The 21657-nt window shown below is 37.6% G+C and overlaps 1 protein-coding gene across 1 annotated transcript in view; it reads left to right on the top strand.

The window, feature by feature from the left end:
* Positions 1-21657, top strand: part of PRKCA (protein kinase C alpha) — a 151338-nt gene that overhangs the window by 92838 nt on the left and 36843 nt on the right. The window contains exons 3-7 of the mRNA XM_026860902.1: positions 3109-3220; positions 3954-4082; positions 15482-15638; positions 15734-15868; positions 16608-16704. Coding sequence (XP_026716703.1) covers positions 3208-3220; positions 3954-4082; positions 15482-15638; positions 15734-15868; positions 16608-16704 — 531 coding nt within the window. The 5' untranslated portion in view covers positions 3109-3207. The remainder of the gene's footprint in view (positions 1-3108; positions 3221-3953; positions 4083-15481; positions 15639-15733; positions 15869-16607; positions 16705-21657) is intronic.

The following is a 21657-nucleotide window of genomic DNA, read 5'->3' as shown; positions in this document are numbered from 1 at the left end:
AAACTATAGATTCAAGGGTAGTTCTAAGTGCGTGAGAAGCCCGTGTTAATATAGGGAATCAAATAAAAAGGTTTTATCGTCTATAATGGGGGTATGGGGATCTCTTGGCTTTCTCTCTATGCTCTCAGACTTTCTTGCAAAATAACAGAAAAAATTAAAAACAGAAAAACAGAAAAAATTGAAAAAAAACCCAAAAAATTTTAAAAAAATGCATAGAGAACAGAGAATAGGATTAAATACTGATGAAGAGTGTACTCTCATATTTACTAGCTTTGCAGTATTTTTGATGTTCTTCTATCTAGTTCTAATAAAGGGAATCTAAAAGAGAGATTTCCTACATGCAAAGTCTCCATTTCAGGAGTAGTCTGGTACTGTTTTCCTTTGTCCTTTTATACTCTGTCTGGAACAAGTGACTTCATGTCTGCATACAGAATAATAACTAAATAATCAGAACGTACCCGCTGCTCTTTAAAACAATTAATTCATATTGAATTGTTAATTTTAACCAGCACACACTAGGCATTTTCACACAATGATAGAAAACTAACATTTATTATAGAAAGCAAATGATGATTCAAATTATATACGTTGAGTCATGAAGGGCGAACTTCAAAGTTTGGTCCAACTGCATTGGTTTATTCATGTGACTGGTTTTATGTCATTGTTTTATAAGAATGCTTCTGCTGGTCTTTTGTGGTTACGTACAGTTAGACACAGGAGTGTGTGAGCCCTTGCTCATGTATTGCTGCTTTGTGGTGAGTGCAGTATATTGTCCTTACGTGTCACAACATTTTTAAGCCACACCCCCCCCCGCTTAATTTAATTACCATGCATATGCCATCAATTGGGATGGAATTATTTGGTCGTGTCTGTTATATAATTTCAGTATAATATACAGGTTCGGTGTATTTAGTAGACATTCACTATAATAATTTCCCATAGCTCTTTTCCCTCTATATCATTACTTTATACTCATAAATACCACTTATGTCAGATGTTAAACACAACTTTAAAAATCTGTTTATTCACGGTCATTCTCAGAAGCTGTGGGTTTTGTCCTTCTCAGGAACAGATGTGCTTACCAAAGTAATATTTAAGTGTATATATTTATAAGGCAACAAGTCCCCTTATGTCTTCTAAACAAAACAATTTAAGGAAGAATTAGCTTTGAAAATATGTTTTAAGTTGTTTGGAAGGCATCAGAGGCGATCCACCAGATAACCCTTTAGTAAAGCAACGTTCCCATGACCCCACACCACAAGACCCACTGGCTATATCTTTAATAAATACCGAAGCAGATGTTCTCTGGAGCATTGGATGTCATTCCATTTAGGTTAACTGTGTTTACAAAATAAATGTGGTTGTTAGCAATTTGCATTTCGTATCTCAGGCTGCATAAGAAACAACTATTGAAATAGTCGCAGTTTGAATTCTTACTGTACTCTTTACTCATTATCCTGGATACTATATAATTTCTATCTGTGCAGTGGAAACTGGCGGTTATAGATTCGTCATAAAACTTTGAATCAGCACCAAAAAAAATTCACACAAGGAAGGCTTGCCAAAGCAAAAAAAAAAAAAAAACAAACAACCTTCACAAAGTGTAACATGGCAAAATATTAAATTTTGAAGGTAAGATTTTGCCTTCTCATAGTCATATTTTTATGATAATTACTGCTGGACATTCCCAGATTTCTTTAATTTCTTGAGAAAGCGCTTATACTAGAGGCATATTGTATTTTTGAAGAAGGAATTAGGAGGTTTTCCATTTTGTATAACATGCTGTGCTTTGCTTTTGATTTTTTGGAAAGCTTTTATTGGCACATGCAAGTTGAAAAGCCTAGTTTCTTTTTAAAGACAATTTAATAATTCTTATTTTATATAAAGGTATAATAATGTAAAATTAAACAGAAGAAAACCATTTTGATGTCTCATTTTGCAGTTATGTTTCTGTTAAGGATGTTTTAATGCATGAAAGCTCTGGCATTTCATAATTTCCATGGTATTTCTGTGAAGAACGTTCTCAAGAATTGATTTCAAACCCCATTGTATTTTTTTAATGAAGAAGACTTACCGCTCTTCCCAACTTCTGATCAAGATTGTGCAGTGATATTTTGACTAAAATACAGTTGGGGCTGGAAGTGATCATGAAAGATATCAAAATATAGGTGATGTGCACAGCGTAGGGCTATCGCACTCTTTATTTTGGCAACTCACACCTCTGAGTGTTGGGAACAGGCTGCGGGAGCCTGGTGTGGGAGCAGTTCTGTGGTTATGGAGGTGTGGAATGAGCCTGAGATGGCCGAGCGTATTGAAGAGGGGATTTCTAACTTTTATATAAATGTTCTTGGTTTTCCAAAGGGGACCTCTACCCCTAGAGAAGCAGCAAATGTATTTGGATGTGTCATACATTTAAGTGATTTGCGTGTATTCCCTTTCACTTGTCTTAAATTAGAAACCATTTCCAAGCTGCTGGTGGCCTTAAAATGCCCTCTCTGTAAGTTCCTCTGTTTGAGAATCAGATGGGAATAGAAGTCTGTAAAATATTTACTACGTGCCAAGTTAGAAATTGTTCACTTTCATTTGCAGTAATACAGGTTATAAACTTGCAACATTTTAAGATGATCCCATCTTTAAGATCCCGATTTTACAGTCATTGACTGTATTTCAGATTGGCCCCTTAACAGTTACTTTCCTCCTCTCCTGCTATATTTTGTGTCACCGTTTCGGAATGGTGCCGATAACACGCTGGAAACAAGCAGACAGTGTATGGCACTCTCTGAATGCCATCGTTGTACTTTATGTATATGCGCAGTCAGTAAATGGAAGTTTTAGCGGAGGTGAATCACAGGAACAAGGCTGTGTTCTCTGAGCTGACATACTTCTTCCTACAACACCAAAGCAAAGGAAAATCAGGAACTGAGGCCAATATACCTGCGCCAACGTAGGTACCACTGTAAGGGTCATGAATAAACCCCATGCTGGAAGATATTTTTCTGTAGCATAAGTTGCAGAGCTGGAAGCTTTGAGTTTTTGAAGTAATTTCTTAGAAGTGTGTCAGTCTTATTTTTCGATGACTTGAGAATCTCTTTCTCTTCTTTCCTTCAGGATCCCAGAAGCAAGCACAAATTTAAGATCCACACATATGGGAGCCCGACCTTTTGTGACCACTGTGGGTCACTGCTTTATGGGCTTCTGCACCAAGGGATGAAATGTGACAGTAAGTGACCTTTTTCGATGTTACCAAAGGGTATTTTAGAAAGTAAGTGGGAACACTGGGTAACAGCATCTTACTTATTTTCTGTGGAAAATACTGTTTCAAATGTCAGCTATTTATAGTACTGTTATATTTCAAGTGGATATTTCAGTACTATAATAATATACTCATGAAAATCACCTCTGTTGCTGAGAGCATGGTGTATTCAGATTGATGTGGCTGAAGAGCCTTTGCCATGGCAGTTTTGAGAAACCCTCTTTCTGTACTGGTCAGGTGAATGCACTGTTGAAGACTGACATTTCAGTTCAGTTGGTAGCTAAGATCCAACATTTTGCTTGTGTTTCATTTTTCTTGGAAGTCTCTTGCTAGAAAAATCTAATAATCAATTTAAACCTAGCTCTCTTCATTGCTAATGCTGGCACGAATGCTCTACTTTCTTAGTCATGTTCCCAGCAAGTCTTTATTCCATTTTCACTTGTTTTTCCCTCGCATTTCATTAATGATATCTTTAGGTTTCTGAAGTAGATTATTTTATTCTGTGCTTCATTCACTGTCTACAGAATGTATCATAAGATGGAAACTAGGCGTATTGTCCAGTTGAAAAGTATGCAGCTGTAATCTGAAAGTCTTGCTGACAGTTAATCATTATAATCTTCACTTTTACTTTGCTCAGTGTTTGCACTATAGTCATATTATTAGCTTCTCATAGCTGTCTGAACCATTTTTATATTCACAGCCTGTGATATGAATGTTCATAAGCAATGTGTAATAAACGTCCCAAGCCTCTGTGGCATGGATCACACAGAGAAAAGAGGAAGGATTTATCTGAAAGCTGAAGTCACTGGTGACAAACTGGAAGTAACAGGTAAACAACTGATTTTGGAATTTTGCAGGTTTTATAAATGTGTAATATACACTGAGGGTTTATGTACCTTGCTCAAATTTTTGTGTGTTAAAGCCAGTTGACAGAGTGTTTCCCTTCAGAAGTGTGAGGATTTCGCTCAACGTGTCCTTGAATCAAGAAACTCTATGAGCTGGTGTTCATAAAAATAAATAGAAAAATTAAAGCTGTAGGGATAGCTTTAAAAACCTCAGAAATATTTATTAGAAAATCACTGTAATGTCAATTTTTCATGTAGAAAGCAGCCCAGTAGGATAACTAGCTCTTTGGGGAGTTAGTCATCATCTTCAGAACACAAGAAATACTCTAAGCTTCCATCAGCTGAGGAGTTGTTTCCTGCATTTCAGAGTATTTAATAAACAAAGGCAGCTTGGATTCCATCCCAAATATTACTCTCAGTGAGTTATAAAATGAAAAAATTAATTATCACATTCTGTAAGGTTAAGGTTACCAAGATGGAGAGGAGGGAGAGGAAGGAAAGCGTGGCAATTCATTTCACTGGGAGTGTTTCTCCCGGGATTTATGAGTAAGCTCTGGTTGTGCACACACACCCACACACACCCAACGGCCCCTTCCAAGCCTGAAGTTGCAGAAAACTACTGGAAAAAAAAAGATTTTTCAAGTTGAAGGACTGTTTTGTCCTGCAAAGTAGAGATGTAATAGGTTTTTTAACTCCAGCAGAACTTCCTTGTGCCGCATCAGAGAGTGGAGTTTATCACCCAGGATCTGCATGAGAATTTGCATTTAGAGCGTGTTACGTTTGTTCTGTGTGAGCTTTCTGTTTTAGCTGGGGTCAGCTCAGGAGTAGTGGAACTGATATCTGAAGTGTAAGGTCGGTAGTGAGCTTTATTGTTGATTTTTCCTTTCAGTTGGACACAAATATGCAAAAAAATGTTCTTTTCCAATCAGACTGTAGTGTCTTTACTCAAAGGGAAAGCACAGGGCAGGAATTAAGATGGTCAGGGGTGAAATAAGGGAAGGGATAACAGAAAATTTTGTTTGTGTTATTTTTTTATAGGTAGGGTCAAGTCTGTAAAATAAATTGAATTCTAGAAGAAAGTCTCAATTTTTTATAGCTCTAAACTTTAAGAAAATATGTGCTGTAGTAACTAGAATCAAAGCAAACTAAATTGAATTCTAGAAGAAAGTCCCAATTTTTTATGGCTCAGAATATGTGCTGTATAGAACGAAAATAAGTGTGATATAACATAGGAAATGGAGTAGAAGATGCTTATAAAACACAAATTAACAACAGCTTTTACCTCAGGAGAGGGCACTGTGTGTCGTCACAGGTCACCAACACTGCTCCTTCAGTGAAGAAAACTTAAAGTCAACAAATCTTAATACATCACATTAGAGGTACACTGATAAATCTTTAGAACTGGTCCTGCAAGAAACTGAATTCACTGTCCACACTATAAAACAAGAACAGGGTTCATACAGTGCTTTTATCGTTGCCTGTTTGGTGTTGCAGAATGGAATTTAAATTCAAGGGCAAAATTACAGCAGGACAAAGTAGAAAGTGTCTTAGAGTGTCTCAACTTCTGCCTTTGTTTCTTGATGCAGTTGTTGGCGACCTGTGGGCTTGAGTGTTGTGTATTGCTTCAGCACTGCTCAGGTAAAAGCCTAGAGCCTATTATACACCAAAAGGACGTTCCTTCTACCTCTGCACTTCTTTGGGGAACGAACCTCAGTGGAAACCATACCCCTTGTAGCCAACGTGAAGGAAATCAGCCCATCATGCTGAATTTTCACAACTTCCAGAACCAGCAAACTTCCCTCCTGGCACTGTGTTCATTGCTGGCTTTGCTCTCTCTAAATCCGAATTCCTCCATATTCACCTGTCAAACCGTGTAAAACACATTGAAAAGGAGAAGCGTGATATCCTAAGTGATGCTTAATTGTAGCTCAACTTTTCAAATAGCTTCCTGTCACTGTAGCAGGGGTAAACCTGTCCAAGGGGCTGTCATGAACAGAAAGGTGGTTTCACTAAGTAGCGAGGCATTTCAGAGATGGTGATGCAGGTTCTAAAAGTAATTGTACCCTGAGAGAGAACTAATTTGAAAATCATCCAAGTGACTAAATTTAATATTTGCATTATTCTAGGTCACTTTGCAGCAACGTTGTTAAATATGGCTTAAACTTTCTGCCATAATGCATGTAATTTGACAAATAACGTGCTTATTTTTCTGATGATTCAGCAGGTTTATCATCCTTTTAGGGACAAAGACGTTTGGCACAAGTCTTTGTGGTACCAAGGCTATAATGTGTGTTGGTTTATACTATAAAACAATAATACAAATAGGTATTTTTTTAGTTCACAATTTTTGAATTTGAAAAGGTCCTGTCTGAGATATGAATATGGTAAAACTGTTACAGATACTTTGGAGATTTTCTTCCTGAGCTCTTTTTCATGTGAGTACTTGGCAAATGCTGTTACTTTTGTGTTTTGTAAACAAAACATTTCCACCCCACAATCAAGTAGGTTTCTGGACAAGAAAAATGTTTACTATAACCTTGTTATGTTTATAACGAGTATGGTGCTATTAGGTTGGTTTGGTTGAGGCTTGTCAGCATTTCCAAGCTTTCAAAAAATTTCTTTCGATAAAAATGATAGTTGCCTTGAAAGTAAGCTTTTTTTTTTCTTTCTTTCTTTAATAAAAAATTACTATGCAGACTAAGCCCAGACCGAGTTGCAGATACCTTTGTGCATCTTTAACTGAGAAAGAAATTAGCAATTGTCAGGTAGTTCAAGGACATATTGCTAGGCAGAAATTTCAAACTCCTCTTCTCCCAGTATGCTATTGCTTCTGAAATATTTATTGACAAAACCTTTGTGAGACTGTACAGCTCCCAGAGCTACCAAGCATGATACCACTGCTTTTAGCTTCGGGAAAGGAGTTGAATTAAGTGTCCAGAAGGTTTAGGAACAGCAGGAAAAATAATCAATGATTGGCTGCTTGGTTTGAGCCTTTGCCTGAATCTTTTTCAAAGGAATTACTCTGTAGGTGTTGAACTCCTTCAGCTGCACTCCTTAATATCTCTGCCCTGCATCCTGTTTTGGTTGTTAATTAGTTCCTGCTGATTCTTTTGTAGTCAGCCTTGATTGCATGCAGAACATTTGTGCTGCTAAATGCAGACATGCCACTCCGGTTGGCATCTTGCAAATACCTTCGATGGGCAACTCAACCGCCGTGGTTCCAGCCGGGAAGGCCGATGGGGGATGCAGCACGCGTGGCGATGGCTGCAAGATATGATCGTTTGGGAGACGCTGTTCAGCACATTGCAATTTGTCTTTACGTCTGCGTGATTGCTTTGAGGGTTTTGTGGTGGGTTTTGTTTTCAGAAAAGGCCACAGTATATGCTCACTTATTAAGAATTTTCCTGATAAAACATTGTAAATAGTGCTGGGTTTTTTTTCCCAGTGAATAGTAGGAAAGGCAAGGCAGAGTCCTGGCAGATGGATTGGCCAGTGGTTCAGTCAGATTATCTAAAATATCTAAGTGCTTTGGCAGGTTTTGAATTGAACTAATGGTGGGAACGATTCAGTCCTATGTGTAAACACGCTTAATTCCAGTTTATTAGGTCAGATCTTCAATCCGGGTTGCTTAAAGGTAGACATAGATTTTTTTTTTTTAGTGTGGATGCTGGAGACTCTGCAACACTTTTTCACAAATAAGTAGGAATTTTGTGTTGGTATGCTTTGCCAAAACCTTGCCATCTTCCCAGTGCGAGTCAATATGCCACATTCAGTGCTCATTTGTGTTGCAATTATTAAATATCAGTGGCTTGGTTTATAGCTCCTAGCTTGAAAGTTGTACTGTGTATTAATAATTTATTACACTTGCAGTAAATCATGTTGGTAGTTTTCTTTTTATAGGGCCTGTCCTGAATTGCTTTTTTCTGAAATCACCGAATTCGTGACCCTTTCATAGGTTAGACTGGCTTAGGGGTTTGGCTTTTAGGCATAGTAAAGAGTGTTTGCTATTCGTAATCCATGCTATTTGCACTGAATTTTCTTCCTCCTGATGTGCGTTAAAAGTTTTATCACTCTTACATTTACTTGTTGACCCGTCTTATAATTTGGGGCTCTTCTGAGCGAGTTTGTAGGTGGTTGAATCACAGCTTTGAATTTTTTAATTTTATTTTTGAATTATTTTTATAGTGAGTAAACAATAACTTTTGTGAGAAAATAACCCCATCTGGTGCACTGACATATAAAAAGCTGCCACATTATTGGGATCCTAAACTGTGACCTATCAGCTGCTGGGAGTTGGATTTGACAGCAGCTGACAATAAGGAACTGCCCTCCCGACACAGGCACCAATTTAGAGGCAGGGTGTTAGTGACTCGCTGTCAGCTAATGCACCCTGCTGTTACATAAATGTTATTAAAATATATATATACACAGCCCAGAGTTTTCAGGGTTTTTTTAAGCATATTTTTCTTAGCTGAAAGAGTACAGAAAATCTGGTTTTATTCTTCGGTGATGCTTCTGTTATTTAAAAGAAGAGGAAACCTAGCAGTGATCTCTGCAGAGGTTGGGAGCACATAACAGGCTCTCCAACAATAATCTCCCTAGGAGTTCTGCACTCCCCACTGTATATTTTTCAAATTATTTATGAATGCGTAAATGCTGAGCCACCTAAGGCGCTGCATGTTGATGTCTTGTCTCAGGGCTTGCTGTGGACAGCTGGCTTAAGAGCCTCTGCCCAAACAAGCTTGAGAGACAAACGGGAGAATTCTGGCACGTTTCTATATTCTCATAAAATTGTTTCCTTAAAAGACCCCGCCTCACACACACTCTTCACAATTTTATTTATGATTGTTTAGGTCAATATTAGTGTCTTGGTTCGTATTAATTTATTCTGTGACTGATTTTAAAAGGGAACATAGGTGAATATTCTGGCTATTTGACCAGCTTTTAGTACCAAGTGCCTATAAAGAGATCCCAAATCATTACTTGCATGTGGGAGGCATTTTTAATATCTTGAAGATTGTGAATTGCATGTTTTATCTCACAATATCTTCCCTCTTTTCTGACATTCCCAGAATCTGCAGGGTTGCTGCATTCTTTGCAGAAAGAGCTGTGGCTTTAACAAATGCCAACCCTGGTAGCGACTGAATACTCCCAATTTCATTCATTAAGTTAAATTTACCATGAAGAAATGGGCAATTCATAGTATTTAAAAGAAACATTAGTTTTTCGTAAACGGCCATCTGCATGCAAATAAAAAAATGTAACTAAAGTGCCATATATTTATGTAAGAATATAAACAGATAAGAATTAGAAATTTAATAGTCTGAATCCGTTTTCAGATTACTTGGTACATCTTGTGTTGACTTGTGTTTTATTAAGTAGCTGCCCTACCCAGCAGTACATTATTATTATTATTATTATTATTATTATTATTATTATTATTATTATTATTATTATTATTATTATTATTGTAATCTTATTTTACAAGTAAAATACAGTTGCTCCTATGAGATATCCAGTTGAAATTGAAATCAGAGAATCTATTGCAGGCACAAGTAGTTCTTAAGTAGCATTAAAGATGATGGTAGATTTTTTTTTTTTGTTAGTAGGAGGGAATATCTTAATAAATACAGAGTCATGAAGTATCGTGCAACATCGCTTCATTTTTCATCTTGTTCTAGGAAGGAAATTAATCATCTATTTCTTGTGTGTAAATCACTTGTGAAGTACAGGCGTTCCAGTAGTCTACAAACATTATGTTGCCATCTTTCAGGATTCAAGAAACGGGGTGTAATAAATAGGCACTGGTCTCAGAAGGGATATTAAAAGAAATTTTTGCTGGGCAGGGTAGTAGTTTTGGAGCAGAGAAAAGTCTCATATCAGAAAGCTCCTTTAGTGGCTGAAAACCGTATAGAAATTGGAAATTGTCTGAAATGCAGGATTTATTTTGGAGCCAGTTGTACATGTGAGTCACAACCAGGTCCAGAAAGCAAGAATTCAGTGATGGTTTTAATAAAACCTCTAAGAAATTTTTCATGAAAGCTGAGCACCTTTGGATTTTGCATACAGAGTACAAGTACCGAAATTGGAAGAAAGACTATTTTCAGTAAGAGGTAAATCCTTTAAACTGTGGTTAAGGGGAATGCAGTAAGGTACTGGAGAGAAAGTTCCTTGGCTGTGGATACAAAGATCCTCTGTCACTCACCTAAGTCATCTGTAAATTGGGCAGGTCACTGGGATCTGTACCAGAATCTTCTTCAGGAAGTAATGAGAATTCTGGAAACATTTACTAATGCTTTATTGTGGGAAGACAGAAACTTTACAATGTATTGGAGCTAACAACGGTCTCCCTTCCCTTTCATTTTGCTAGATACCTTGCCAGACGAGACCATTTGAGACTTGAAGCGTCTTTTAAAAGCAGCTATTCGCACGCAGTCGAGAGATTTCTGCTCGGCTAAGTTGCCTGTAGGGAGTAAAAGACTGGCAAGAAACGGTTGCTGTGATTAGTAAACTGTTTTATTATCAGCATTTGGGAATTCAGGAAAAAGGTAGATCTGACTCACTTGAAAAGGAACTGAGTGAACTCATGCTGCTAATAATTCAGCTTTGTTACAGGGACAGAAACATTTATTTACTCATTCCCATGACTAAATTTGTTTGCTTGTATCACAAGAAGTTATAAATCTATAACCACATCTGCCTTGCAACTTTTGGCCTATATGACCTCATGGAAAAAGTCCTGCTTTTGTCATCCGCTCTCTGAATTCCTCGAAATTCTGTCTGAGTTTCTTCTCTTTACGTTAAATGTCAGTTGTTCTCTGCCAGCCCACTCCATCTTATTTAGATATTTATTTAAAGTATGGATATACCTAAGAACCAGCTTGGTATTTGCTTATATCTTTATACTATTCCTGGAAAAGTGGGCGTTTAGGCATGGCTTCTGGATGGATACTGCTGGACTATAAGTAGCCCATAACAGAACGACCATGGGACAGTCATCAAATAGTTTACATTTTCTGCTGAATAAACATTTATGAACTCTTAATGATGAGGAGGAAGATGGCACGGTTTTTTCCCTATGTCAAGTTGACAACTATTGCTGGTTTTTAGAAGGAAAACCCAGGCAGGACTGGATTTGTTAGCCACATCAATATATACTTCTCTTCACTGTCTTTTCCTCTGTGTGCTTTCTCAGTCCCCGTTAAGACTCTAATCTGGACAAAACGTTAGGAAATTTAGCTTGTACCAGCTATTTTGCTCAGTACAGATATTGTTATTGTGCTTAATACTTCTGACAGAAGACTGGCAAGTAGTATTCTACTCCTCCCAAGTTACTCTCCAAGTGATGTTAAACTGTATCTTACTTCAACCATCTATAAATTAGAGTTACAGCTCTATTGCAATGTTGAGTTTAATTAACTAATAATTATAAAGCAATATGAGATTGCTTGCTATCATTACTGCTATAGCAGAATTCAGCCACAGTGATTTAATTGATTTTCTTGGAGTTATTTTAAATTTATCTTTTTCTGTCTCAACCACACGCAAGAGATAGTGTCTTTGGTGGGGAGGGAAAATCTCTTCTTCTTGTCAGCTCTCTTACAGAAACCTGACCTGTCTTGTTAAAAATAGGGTGCCCTTAAAGAGATGGACCACTTAGACGATAAATCTTTATAAACACTATTTAGCACAAGTATCATCATGCTGTTTCCTCAAGAAACGAAGTGCTACGTCAGTTGGGGGGAAAAAAAAAAATAAATATGTCTAAGGGTACTAATTATGCAGACAACAGTACAAATGGGCCAGATATCTTAAAACAAGGAGTGAGGTAATGACTTCTTTGGCAGCCTGTATTTAGTATATGTTGCATCTTCCCTTCCCAATTCATCTTTGAGCTTCTCTTTTTCTTTTTGTATTTAGAAGGCTTTTTTTTTCTTTTTCTGTGTTTGCTGCAAAAGAAAGAATTAGTGTTACACATGCTGCCATGTCCTCCTGCTGTCAGTGTTGTTCTCTAGGCTCAGCAGCAGGTATCAAGGCTAATCGGTGATGGCTTTCTCCAGGGAGCCCTCCAGAGCTGAGCCTCGGAGAATGGCTCAGCATCCACCCAGACGATTTTTCAAAATGTCACACTGAGCATCTCCAGGTAGAATTGAAACATAAAGGATTAGTCTGAAGACACCATCTTAAAATTAAGGCCTTTTGTTCAAGGAATTGTAGTGAAAAACTTCCTAGTGCGTATTTCTGGGAAGCTGTAGAGAGTCCTGCTCCTCACATCAAACTACAGAATAGAAATAAATATCAAAAAAGGGGATTTTGAAATAATAACTCATGTGCCAAACCTAGCAGTGCGGTCGTAATTGCCATGCACAAGAAGACAAAAAAACCCCAAACCCAACCCCAAATAAAACCAAATACAAGATAAGAGAGAGAGCAGTTTGCATTGAAGGCTGTCACTTCATCCTTCACTCACTGTATGGTTCTTAGTCCCTTTGGGATTGTAAATATTTTACTGAAGTTATTTAATCTTGATGTTATTCCCCAGAAGTATTGAAAATCACTTTCAGTGTGCTGAATTTTAATATCGGGTCAGGGTTTTTTTTCATGGGTTGGAAACAGAAGTAGTTTTCCAGCTGACCACTGGGTGAGGAGACCCTCAAAGGGCAAACTTGGAGTAAATGAGAATGGAGACAGTTTCTCTGGAGTGAAAGCTATCATTTCCCCCATTGCAAAGCCTTGTCAGCTTTATACAGGGGCTGTGGAAAACTACAGATGAAATGCTCTGCTAGACAGATGCTCGTTTCTGTTCTGTGCTTTTTAAAACACAGTCTGTTTTTTCTGGTACAATTATTTGAGTAATATAGTTAGTGAATAGAATTGCATTTTTATTTTAAAATTTTACCCCATAAGCATTTTCTGTCATTTTAAAAAACACAAATTTAAGAAACGTAACTTAATCAGTATCAACTGTGGGTTCGAGTTAATGTGTTTCCTTTCCAGACATGATCTAATTTCAGTAATTAATTTACATTAGGGTTTCTGTTCTGCATGAGAGTTATCCTGACAAATAAACTAGTGTGTTCCAAATAAGTAGCTTGCATTTCTGTGCTCTACCTTCTTCCTACAGCTATTTTGGATATAAGGTACCTGTTATATCTGGTATTTCTCTCTTCCAACTTGTTCTACCACGCCTGTTACTCTGTCATTATAAATAAACAGAGCAGGTCAAACTGTTCAAAATTATGTGTTTTCTGTGGCGGTGGCTGTTTTTTTTCCCCAAAAAAATTTTCCCTCTACAGCTTGAATCAGATGACACAACAGCAAATAGTAGATTTGCACTGAAGCACTTCTTAGCAGTTATGTCATTTGGAAGAACGCAATCTTTCTGAGACTAACCCACCATCGTGTAAAAGGAAAATGCCAGCCTAGAGCTAGTTACATCAACCAGCGATTACATCTGGGGCGCAGGAAATGCAACGGAACCGTTACGTGGATTTGTAAATCCCCTGCATTGCGCTGTTCTGACGGGGACATTGCAGACACCACGGTCCTTCATTTCAATGGCCCGAATTAAAGCTCAGGAGTATCTGTCCTGTACTTTACAGCCATTGTCCATCTCTTTCTGTCTTGGGGAAGCAGCAGTGCACCGTTGTCAATCCACCACAGCCCTGCCTTTATTTCTAAAGGGGGAACAAAGGACATTTTGAAGATGTCCTTCAGCTGGTTTATGCATCGTTAGACCCTTGCCCAAAACCTGTCCTCTTCTTATTCTGTAAATAATGGGAGTAAACAACATGTTATAAAATACCTCTGTTGCTTGGATGCTATTCAGCCTCCATGCTGGAAAATAACAGGTGGAAGTCCTGGGAAGGTCTATAATTCTTGTTTGTAATATGAAAATGCAATTTAAACATGGGAGGAACGGAAGAGAGTGCCTTGAGCAAACTATCTGTTGTTGAATTTTTAATATTTTTTTTTGCATTAGTTCTGATTGAGCTCTTAAGTGACTCTAAAGTTCAAATTTTTATAGGAAATGTTTTCCATTAAGGAATAGTAGGTGACTTGAGGGTTCATCTTTCTGAAATTTCCTTTCAGGTTTCTTCAGTTAGGTAGATAAATGAAAAAGCCCTTCTGATGCTGACACTGTGAAAGCAGTAGCTGAGTACTGTCAATCTGGGATAATATCTCTAGTGATTCACTCTTAAATGCCGGCCTTCCTTCATACCCTAGGAACTATGTCACCCTCAAAGCTTCTTGCAGTTTTGCTTCCAGGAACGATTCTAATCTTAAACTAAGAATCTCACACAGGAATTCCCGAATGAAAGCAATTTTCTGTCCAAAACAAGCCCAGAGGATGACTGTTCCCAGTAGAATTTGAGCTCTAAATTCCCCATCCCAACTCGATCGCTGCAGTTCATCGCAGCACGACCAGTTTGGCTGGGATGGGGTTTCACAACACGAGGAAAATTCACCTCTTCTCCTGAGGTTCAGCAGAACCTGATGGCTGAATGCTGCTAACACAGGATAAAACCTTATGTATACGTTACTCAGACGTTACGCTGGTTCCGCTACAAGAGGGAGGGAAGTGCTGTCTGTGCTCATCCATTGGAATACTCCACTCTGCTGCAGTGGCTTCTGAGCGGCTGAAGGCAGCTGAGCCCCCAGCAAACGCCTTCGTAACCCACCGCTGCCCGGTCCACGTAGGGATGTGCCCTTGCGGGAGTGGCGCCCCGTGCAGATTGCTGACTGTTTTCTCTCCTTGGGCATCAGTAGCAACATGATATACGTTAACTCACTTTTTGCTTTCTTTTGGCGTTGTAAATGTAGAAGCTGCATTAACAGTTTTGTGCAGCTGAAGTAAAATTCGTCTGTGCTTCTACTTTGGTTGCTGTCATGACATAATGCTTACAGCGATTCCATCTGACAACTAATGACCATGAATCCAAGGGAGGTTTAGCATTAGGTAATATCCAGTGAGGGATTGTGTCAAATAACCTATTTTAGTATTTGGCTGGTAGTCCTGTACTTTTATAACCTAAAACTGATGAGGAAATAAAAGCACGAAGAATTGCTACAAACTTAAAAATGTATAGTGATGGATTTGGACATTTAATCGTTCCATTGCAGGAGAAGTGCTGCCTGGAAGCCGCATGTCAGTTGTGAATTGCTCTTCTCTCCTGGCATTTCTCTCTGCTGTTCTTATAAATATCACTAAGCGCAAACTTACTTTACAAGTAGTTTCTTCCCTGTCAAGTCTGACAAGTGGTTTTCACGTCTTATTTGGTTTATTTCTTAACGTGTTTCAATAACTGTGGTCTGACGTGTTATTGCTTTCTTAATGGCGATTTGTAATCCTTTACAAATTAGCTGTGGTTTATATTGGCAGTGCGAGAAGCTAAAAACCTAATTCCCATGGATCCAAACGGACTGTCAGATCCTTATGTTAAACTGAAGCTCATCCCAGATCCTAAGAATGAAAGTAAACAAAAAACAAAAACCATCCGTTCTACTCTGAACCCAGACTGGAATGAGTCATTCACATTGTAAGTTTGACACCTTTTAGTGTCGTATCTTTCTTTGGATTGAATAATTTATTTCAGTGTTGTATTGAAAACTCCTCTATTTCTCTCCTTTTTAGTAAATTAAAACCTACAGACAAAGATCGACGGCTATCCGTAGAGGTCTGGGACTGGGATCGAACAACCAGAAATGATTTCATGGGATCTCTTTCATTTGGGGTGTCAGAGCTTATGAAAATGCCAGCCAGCGGATGGTAAGAGTTTCTGAAAAGAGATAAGAAAAGATTACATGGAAAAGTTTTAAACCAGTCTTTTTCTTCAATATAATCTGCCTTTTTTTGGAGCTTTTTACTGTATCTCAGGCTATAAATTCACTGCAAATGTAACTAAACCTAGGAAACACAGACTATATATCACAAAAGAGAATAATAAAAGGCATGCTTTTCTTTTGTGGTGTTCATGAAACTTGTGCTGGAGCCAGGAGCTGCTGCAAACTCAATTCTGTGTACATAGTCTTGTGATAGGAATTTTATTTTTATCTCAAATATGATCTATTCATTACTAAGTGTATCATGTTATATATAGCCCTGCAAATTCAAAGTACATGGGAAGTGATTTTATAAAATGCCATCTTACTACCTACCAGGCTAGGGGTAGAAGTCATCTTCTGACAAAGTACATTTTCATCAGAGATAACTGTTTAGGGCTATGGGAGCACTGGAGACAAGGTTCTTCAGGGTTGAGGTTTTCCATCATATCACAGGATGGGAGGGAAGAATTTCCATGTCCATTGAACTGCCTTGGCAAATAGTTTGGGATTAAAGATCTAATTTTAGGTTAAATATATTCTGAGTTTGCTTTAGATCTTTGAAAACATTTCTTTACATACCTGTGACATTGATACAAACCACACACAAGGAACTAAATCGGATTTTAAATCTAACAGGAATAAAACTGTAAGGTCACCAATTTTTTTTCTCAAATGTTCCACAGGTACAAGCTGCTGAATCAGGAAGAAGGTGAATATTATAATGTTCCAATTCCAGATGCTGATGAAGATGGAAATGCAGAGCTCCGGCAGAAGTTTGAGGTGAGGATTAAACACAAATGGGTGCAACTATTTATTGCAGGTATTTTTCACTTTATTACCCCCCCAAAAAAAAAAAAGCCTGTTAAAATATATAGACTATGAGTGCTACTATTTCTGTTGCCTGTGACAGCAGTATGTGCCTTTGGGTTTCTTGAAGATTGGACCAAAGGGTTTAATTCAGTAGTGGTATCATTTTTCTGACAGTTCAGCTCCGCTGTTAGGACACTTACAAGTTGATACTTTAAAATGTTTTATGTCAAGTGTATGTAATAATTTCAATGTCTTTTAATACTTGCTGCAAAATCTGCCAGCCATTATCACTAGTATCTACATTATTTGACAGATTAAATTCTCAGAAACAACAGTATTTTAATACTTAGAATGTTTCACACTAAATGCTTTTTTTTAAAAAAAAAAAAAAATTACAGTGTTAATTACTGATTACTTGTAGCCTCCAAATCCTTGTAAAAGGTCGTCGTCTGAAATTCTGGTATCTTTAACGTGGGTTTGGGAGTTTTTAAGGTTAAGAGGTATTGCTGGTTATGTGCAGGAAGGAAATACTGAAGTGATACTTTCTGCAGTCTTCCTGCCTCTGAGTTGCACATCGGAGTGGTTGGTAGTCACAAGCATGGTCTCGCCGTGCCGTGCAAAGGAGTTTTTTCTTAATGAACAGCTGTAGCCAGCATCTCTGTCTCTTCTGACAGCCACAGCTGATATTACAGCAAATACTTGCTGGCCATTAAACCCAGCAACAGGACAGGTATGGTCTGGGGAGGGAGGTGTTTCGCTGGTGGCTGTACTGGATTCAGCTCATCTGACTTGACTGCTCTTTCCAGCTGCCATCCACAATATTGAATTTGAAATCGTTCAATCTCTACAGTATTGTTTTCTTTTTTTCTGGTTGAACATTTACAACTTTAGTCTGGCTGTTTATCCAAAAAGTAATTAATGTACCTGTTGTGCATAAACAAACAAGCCTGTTCCTTTCAACCTGAAATGGCAATTTTTTATGTTCACCATCAGGCAGAATTCTACATTGTTATTATAAAAGATGGGTTAACCCAAGAAAGTGAGGAAAAACGGCACATGTTCAACTTTCAAGAAAGAAAAAGAAAAGGTGCATCAATTTCTTCTGAACACATTTGGATCAGCTACCATAATTTTGTCTGCAGCATGAACTATGATTTTTTTTTGTTATACATTTGAGAAGTATTTGAATCTCCATTCCATTTTCCTTTCTTTACAATTGTGATCTGACCAGTGTGATTTTATTTTGCTGCACTAGGTCATTTTCTATTCAAAATCATATTTCCTTTTTATCCTCCCTAGAAAGAATAGCTTCAAAAGTAATTCTTTTCACCCCTTACATGTCTCTGTGCAACAAGCAGAGTCAGGAATTGGGTAGATATGTATATGGTGGTGGTATAGATACTGAAATCTACCTGTTTTTTTCCTCAGGACAGAGACAGCACAAAGTCACTAAAATTTCTGTTTAAAAACATCAGTTATTTTATGCAGTATGTTTGCGTATTGAATTTGCAGTCTCTTAGGTTTTTTTTTCTTAAGCCTCCTGTAAATACACTGGTTTCAGAATGTACAGTCAGGGTTTATCTGTGTCCTCCAATGAAGTGGAGTAGAAATCCTAAGAGGTTGCATCATGTAAAGCTACTGGACTGGGTCCCAGAAACAACAGCTTTACATAGGGTCAGCTCTGCCTCAGAAATAATTAGTCTGTCTCTAAGTCTAATTAGTTCAGCTTCAGCACCGTGTATGAGGCTTTCCCTGTTCTGGAGGTAGCCTGGGTGATGCTATTTTAGCGGTCTGAATTAATCAAGGTAAGGGAATAGGTTTTCAGTGAACACAGCGTCTCCAGGAATATCATTTAGAGAGTTGCATAATGAACAGTTTTAAAACGTAATGATGATATATGGGAATATTGGTAGCCAAACGAAACGTGTAATTATAACTAGACCAAGGCTAGTACAATGCCATATTACATGGCCAAAGGATTTAGGTTCAGCCTCTTACTCTCCCTCAGAATTTACCACTGTGAGAAGGAACAGAGGGAAGCGGTACCCTCCAAGTAATGTTCTTACTTGGTTTCGAGGGAATTACTGTGATAGCTTATAAAAATTAACAGCACAGATGTCTGAATGGTGGTATTTCACTTATTAGCTATTCTGGTATGGCACAGAAGCGGTGCTGACTCTGATCATCTTCTACGTTACTTTTCTTATCATTTATATCTTGGCTTACATAGTCATTTTATTTTAGGTACCCTATACTAAGGAACAAGGAGCTAGCACTGAGAAATGTGCTGCTATTTATGATTTAATGTCATCATCTAAATAAATATTTCCACTGTTCTGAAATCAGCTTTGAAACCTTACAGGAAGAAGATTGCAGAGCCTGACTGCCATTTTACTAGGGGAGTGTATTTGTCAGGAAGATTAAAAATATAGATAGACCAAGAGGTCACAGTGGTCTATCATGTCATTTATCAGTTTATAGAAAACAGTCACTTCAGAGTGCTTGCTAATCAAGTCTACATTTGCGGTGCTTGGTCTACTTTTCAATATATGACAGTGTGATTGATATCCAAGCTACATTGATTTAATTTTGAGTACAAAATTACAATTTCTACAAAAGTATTGCATTACTAATATCAAATACTTAAAATGAATAATGATGGTCTTCAGAGAAAAGGGCTATATACAAACCTAAGCTATACAATAATAGAGAAACTTTACGATGAGCATTTCATTCCGTAACATTAAGAAAGAGTAAGAATATTTTCAGGCTATAAAAGATCAGAGAACTGGTAGATGTGAAATTTCTGAAAGCAGTTCCTGGTCTTAAAAAAAAAAAAAAAAAAAGTCTATGACATTCTTAAAACTCACTTTGCCCTTTTGACTAAAGTTTAGAAATGTGCTTAGTAGAACATCCAAGAGCATTTAGGAGCTACCTCCCATTTAAATCAATGAGAATTTTTAAAATATCTGCCTGTGTCTATAGTTCAACAGACATCTTTCAGATTTGACCTCGAGGTCCCACTGATTTCAAACTGTTTACACAATCCTATCACATCCTTCTAGTTCCACTTTAATAACGCAGACTTCTTATTTAAATGTGGTTATTAGTCACACAGATCTCGTTGGCATGCTGCTTTACTTACTGGACCTGCTGGCACAGATTCTTTAAGTCATTTATTCAATGTAAATCTACCATAAAATAGCTAGACAAAATTCTAAATAAGTAAATAAATAATAGAATCAAACATTCTCTCCATTTACATTTGCAATTGAACAGTAAAAACTATTGTCGCAAGCACAAGTTTCCTTGTGGCCCAATTCTGCCAGTTTTAAACCAGTTGAAAAATTATCACTTTGATTTGTGCCCGGTAGTTATAGATCCTGTCCAACAAATGGGACCAAATTTGGAAAAGAAAGAGTAAAGGAGGAGAGGGTGGTTTCAGTATCTGAATCACGCAGTGACCTCGTTAAGTATTTTTAGATTTTTTTTTCAAGGTGTTTTCTTTTCTATACTGTCTATGTATTATTATCTATATAAAGTTGTCCAGTATATAGAAATTGAGGTATGTTATGCACAGGTGCAGTGCAATATTTTCTGTCCAACAAATTTTAATCAATCTACATATTTTCTGGATCTCACCTATCGCTAAAACTTTACGAATCAATTATCTGCTCATTTAGCAGTAGGATCAAATCTGGATTTGGTGATTTATATATGATACATCATTATTAATATTTAGATATAAAAATATACTCCTGGAGGAAGTGGAGGCAGGATAAAATCTGTCACTGTTTTTCATTTGGTTTTAACCTTCGGTTGTGAATTTTCTCTCCGGAATGGCATTTTTTGTGGCCATCTCAGAACGAAACTCCATTCTCAACAGGCGTATTCAGAATAATTGTAGCTGCTCCATAATTGTCCGTGCTGAGGTTGCCATGGGAACTCCCAACAGTCCCAGGTGGCTCCATGGACCCAAACTAGCAAGTCTTTTAACTGCAATATCTACTATCTTGTTACATGCTTATTTTCCTCTTACAGTATTTTGCTACTCAGAGAAAAAAGCAGAATATTGAAATAATGCCACCTTATTGTATTTTCCATACTTGGTTACGATTTGAACAGCAATATGGTTTTGCCACTTAGGTCACTGTTTTGTTTTTTTATTTGGGGAAAAGAAATGTGCAAATTCTAAAACTTCTATTGCAGGAAGTTATTTCAGTTTTTGTCAAGCCCTGTTTCCTGTAATTTGCTGCTTGATACTTAAATATCACCTTAGAATAATAATAGAATAATACTGCTTTAAAAGTAGGCTGGTTAATTATTCTGTCTGTCCCCTTTCTTTCCACATCACCATCATGGAAAAATGTTATTAAAAATAAAGCAGCTGTTATGGTCCATATCAATGATTTTTTTTTTTTAATTAAAAAAATAATAGAGTAGCTATAACGCTCACATGTGGATACATTTACCAAGTACAGGGTATATTAAATGGTGGAAGCAATCTGGATGGAGTCACTACAGTCAGCTCTAGTAATTGAAGTGATCCAAGGAAGTTGCTACAAGGGAATAGGTTACTGCTCATATAATCTTCATTTTAAGGCATCTGTGGGGAGGATAAGTAATGGTCCTCCTGGTGCATACTCTTCAGATGTCAGATATTTTCTACTGTTCTGATTTTTTTTTTTTTTTAGTGTAGCTCTATGTTTGGGTTTCAGTAGAACAAGATCTGAGAGATTTCTCAGAGTCCTGTCCCCACCGTGGGGATCCCTGCAGGCTCATCCTGGTGGACCCTGGGAGGTGCTTCCCACATCTACCTCTGTGGCCACCAGCTTCACCATGGGTTCAGGTTAGAGATTTCACCTGAGACAGCGGGTGCGAGTCGCTTGTCATGGCTGTTAGTTTTGTGCCATTCCATTTAAT

This window comes from Athene cunicularia, assembly GCF_003259725.1.
Source record: "Athene cunicularia isolate RWA chromosome 18 unlocalized genomic scaffold, athCun1 chr18_part1, whole genome shotgun sequence".
NCBI lineage: Eukaryota > Metazoa > Chordata > Aves > Strigiformes > Strigidae > Athene > Athene cunicularia.
This window is presented reverse-complemented; position numbering and strand designations above follow the sequence as displayed.